At 50.0% G+C, this 4,089-nt stretch overlaps 1 protein-coding gene across 1 annotated transcript in view; it reads left to right on the top strand.

Annotated features, from left to right (window-relative positions):
- The window catches only part of LOC118748309 (zinc finger protein 62 homolog), a 71,388-nt gene that overhangs the window by 16,207 nt on the left and 51,092 nt on the right, over positions 1 to 4,089 (top strand). The window contains exon 5 of the mRNA XM_036482683.1: positions 3,622 to 4,081. Within this exon, the coding sequence (XP_036338576.1) occupies positions 3,622 to 4,081 (460 nt within the window). The remainder of the gene's footprint in view (positions 1 to 3,621; positions 4,082 to 4,089) is intronic.

Below are 4,089 nucleotides of genomic sequence, written 5' to 3'. Positions count from 1 at the left end.
AATATTTTTTTGTTTTGAAGGTTGGGGATGCCACTAGGCATCAATTTAACTGCCATACCTAAACAAAAGCGTTGGTGTTGTTGTAGCGGCTGCGAGTTCCACTAACGACAGCCCCAAGAAGCGTGCAGCCCCTTTGGGGTCGGTCCACAGGGACGACGCCGTTAGGGCTGTGGGGTTTTCCGGGCATGCGAAGAGATGTTTCGAGTCATGAGAGGTCTCTCCGCATACCGGACATTCATTCGGCACATCCGCATTTAGCCTACTCAGGTAGGAGTTTAGCCTGCTGCAGTAGCCAGATGGAGCTCCGTCGCGTCAATGTCCGGTGTTTGTGTGCCTAGAACGGCATTCACAGGTCTAGAGTCTGAATAACTCGAGACTACGTCCCTGTGAATGCCGTTCAGGGCCTGTCTGTAAGCTGACGGGTCCAGAGGCTGCTTAATGAACCTCTGGACTTCGTCCGTCAGTTCATATAGATGCCTCTTGACGTGCCTTGGCGAGGGCTCCTCCGCAAGCAGCTGTCTATTTGGATGACATCTGTGGCTCCCAACCAGAAACTGCTTGCAGAGCATCGTGTTGTGCTCCCTGATTGGGAGCATTTTCGCCTCATCGTGGAGGTGGTGTTCTGGTGACATCAGGAGGCCGCTGTCCTAAGTGCTGTGTTTTGTACTGTCTGTAGCTTCATCCACTGTGTCCTACTAGTCCCCGGCGGCCACATTGGTGCTGCATAGTTTAATACCGGCCGGCCTATTGCCTTGTATGTTGCCTGCAACGTTTCTTTGTCTTTGCCCCAAGTACTGCCGGATAGAGACTTGCACCTTGTTGCGGCTCTGTACTTTATTGACAATAGCGGTTGCGTGCACAGAAAAGGAGAGCAGGCTGTCAAATGTTACTCCGAGTATTTTGGGATTATTCACCGTCGGAATTGGTGTGTCATCGACGTGAATTCCCAGCGGTAGCCTGACCTCCTTCGTCCAGGTTGTGAGCAGGGTCGCAGAGGATTTCGTAGGGGAGAGGGCTAGACACTCTGCAGTGAAGAAGCGAGAAAGTTCGGAGAGATACCGTTTACTTTCGAACACAGGTCATCAATTCCATTCCCAGTCGCCATGATCGAGCAATCGTCGGCGTAAGAGACAATCGCGACTCCCTCTGGTGGTTGAGGGAGCTTTGAAATGTAAAAGTTAAACAGTAGCGGGGAAAGGACACCACCCTGTGGAAACCCCTGTTTTATTTTTCTAAGTTTGCTTGATTTGTCTCTAAACATTACCGACCAGTGTCGACCACCACCGTTTGAGCCTCTGTGGGAGAGAGGAAGTCTCTATATCTTCTAGTAGCGTGGAATGGCTGACAGTGTAAAAAGCCTTTGACAAGGTCCAACGCTACTAGAATCGTTCTCACAGGGACGTTTACGGTTAAGGCCACGAGTTATCTGAGTGTTAGTGGCGTTAAGTGCTGTTGTTGTACTGTGCACTTTACGGAAACCATGCTGATGCTTCGCTGGGGTCAAGTGGTTTGTGAAATACGGGAGCAGGAAGGCCTCGAGTGTCTTCGCTACCGGGGAAAGGAGTGTTATCGGCGGATAAGAATCTCCTATGTTGGCAGGTTTCCCCGGTTTGAGCAGGGGGACCACTCTCCCCACCTTCTAGATGTCTGGGATGATCAGAGTGGCTATAGACAAATTGAGGACCTCCGTTAGGTACGCTTTCCACGCAGGACCCAAATTTTTCAGCATCAGCATGCATATTCGGTCGGGACCCATGGCTTTGGAGGCACTCGCCCTCCCGATGGCCACCTGAACTTCACCGCAAGTGAAATCAAGGGGGGCACAGGTTGTTGGCAGTTTGTGCAACCTTCTGGTCACTCGACGCTTGGTTTTGTCCACCGGAGGATGCAGTATGAACTGCCGGCTAAAATAGCTCGCGCATCGCTTCGTGTCCGACGAAGCATGGTCGCCGAAAGAAATTTCGACTCTGTCGTCGTACTTCGTCGGATTGGACAGTGACCTCACGGTTGACCAAAGCTTACTCACACCAGAGGTGAAGCTACAGGTCTTCAGATGCTCTTCCCACTTCTTCCATTTATGTACGTTTACTAGTTGCCGAATCTCCGCGTTGAGATCCCTGATACGGGGATCTCCGGGATCGGCCTGACGAAGGCTATCACGCTCATCGGCTAGAACAGCCGCTTCAGCGGGGAAATTTCTGCAGAATGTCGAATCGTCTATCTGCTCACCCAAGTCAGTCCCCCCGGTCGATATCTGCTTCGATAAGACGATATTGCACCACCATTATCCCGCTCGCGATCTCGACGGTGCACGTTGTACCCGGCATAATTCAACAGTGTTGAATTGCTGTGCAACTTCGTCTCTTGGACCGCACCTATCAATATCCCATGAAGACGGTTATTTCCTCGATCTTGCTGTGACGCCCGTTACAGTTAAATTGAAGGAGCTTCATGTGTTTCGGGAGACGTGTGGTGATGCGGGGTGTGAGGGATGTGTGTGGTCGTTGCTGAGGTGGTTGCCGCCCTGTGGTGGTGGCGGGAGGCGTCGCAGTTGAGGTCTGCGACCGAGCAGCGCAATACGGGCCCTCGAAGTTCCTCGTCCAATCTCGAGTGGTGCGCAGACCTGAGCATGCGTTAAAGTGGCACCAGCCAAGGCAGGTGTTGCACTTGTCTGATGTCACATTACGGAATATCCTGGTCTGACATACCGTGCAGATTGTAGGAGGAACCAGGAGTGGTTGGCGGCGGCGTGTGGGGAGCTGGTGCGGTTGTGTCTGTTCTGTGGTCTGTAGCAGTTGTGGTGTGGTCTAATGTGTTATGTTGTTGTGCTGTGGTGTTTGTGTGGGACTGCTCAAGTGGACTGGGGTTAGCCGTGGAGGCTGCTCTGTTTGAGCAGCAGGGGGCCACAAAACCCGTGGTCCACTGCCGATGTGTCCGTAGTCCTGAGCAGACTTTGAGGTGACTCCACCCCTCGCAAGCATTGCACTTCACTGAGGTGGAGTTGTGGTGTAGTCGTCTCTGGCATACACAGCAGGTGTAGATTTCTGGCCTTGGGTTTGACTCGTTGCCAGCTCTGAGTAGAAGAAAACGTAGCGAGTGTAGCCGTATGGACGAACAACTTCTGAGATACTTCGCCGACCTAAACGGGGTTAGATCGCCGAAACAACATCCCTTGGTCGGGTAAAACCCGAGTCATTCCGGTACGTAGAACCGGCTGTCGTGGGAATGAAGCGTCGGGCCGAGCGGTTTCTGACGCCTAGCGTTAGCGCCGAAGTGCCCTACCTAAACAAAATCATTTGATTTCCGAAAAGTGCCAATTCCTTCGTTAATGTTCACATATGGAAATAAGAGTTTGTTCCAGTATTTTTCGGGCAAAAACCTGTGGAACTGTCAGAGTACAATGTTACTCCTCTCAAGTGAGATAGTTAGTTTATTCCAAACTAAAAATTTCCCTTTCTCAAGTTGACAGCGAATTGCGTGGAAAAGTCGGAAATATTGCCAAGTCTGACACGATCTTATGTAAAATAACTATCGATAGTTTTTTTAAAACCATCGATAATGCCAAGTATTTGGGAAAAAATGATTGCATTTGTTTATGTCTGGACTGAAAATTAAATTAAGTTCGCCATGCTTAAACTATTTCCCGGCACCACATTTGGTGGTCGCCCAAGTGCAAAATGTGGGGAAATCTACTGTCACAGCTCCGCCGAATTTACCATAGTTTGTTCGCTCTGCGGTTTGAAGGCATTTCGCTATGAGGACTTATTGATGCACTGCAAGAAAGTACACTTCGACAATGATTTATTGCGGATGGAGGAAGTCCTTCTCGAAGTGGCACCCTACTCGGCACCAATGGTGAAAGATGAGCTTATAATTGAAGACAACAATTATGACGCTGACTTCATGGAAATTACCGACTTTGGCATATCTAATACTGAGAACGATGCTAGATTGCGCATCATTAACGAGGAGGATAATCAAGATTGCGAGGAAAATTTCCCACAAGTTCCTCGTCAAGAAACGGTTTACGATGCTGGATTGCGCATCATTAACGAGGAGGATAATCATGATTGGGATGAAGATTTCTCA

This window comes from Rhagoletis pomonella, unplaced genomic scaffold, assembly GCF_013731165.1.
Source record: "Rhagoletis pomonella isolate Grant_MI unplaced genomic scaffold, Rhpom_1.0 Rhpom_scaffold_00013, whole genome shotgun sequence".
Lineage (NCBI taxonomy): Eukaryota > Metazoa > Arthropoda > Insecta > Diptera > Tephritidae > Rhagoletis > Rhagoletis pomonella.
The sequence above is the reverse complement of the archived record's forward strand: the minus strand, read 5'-3'. Positions and strand labels throughout refer to the sequence as shown.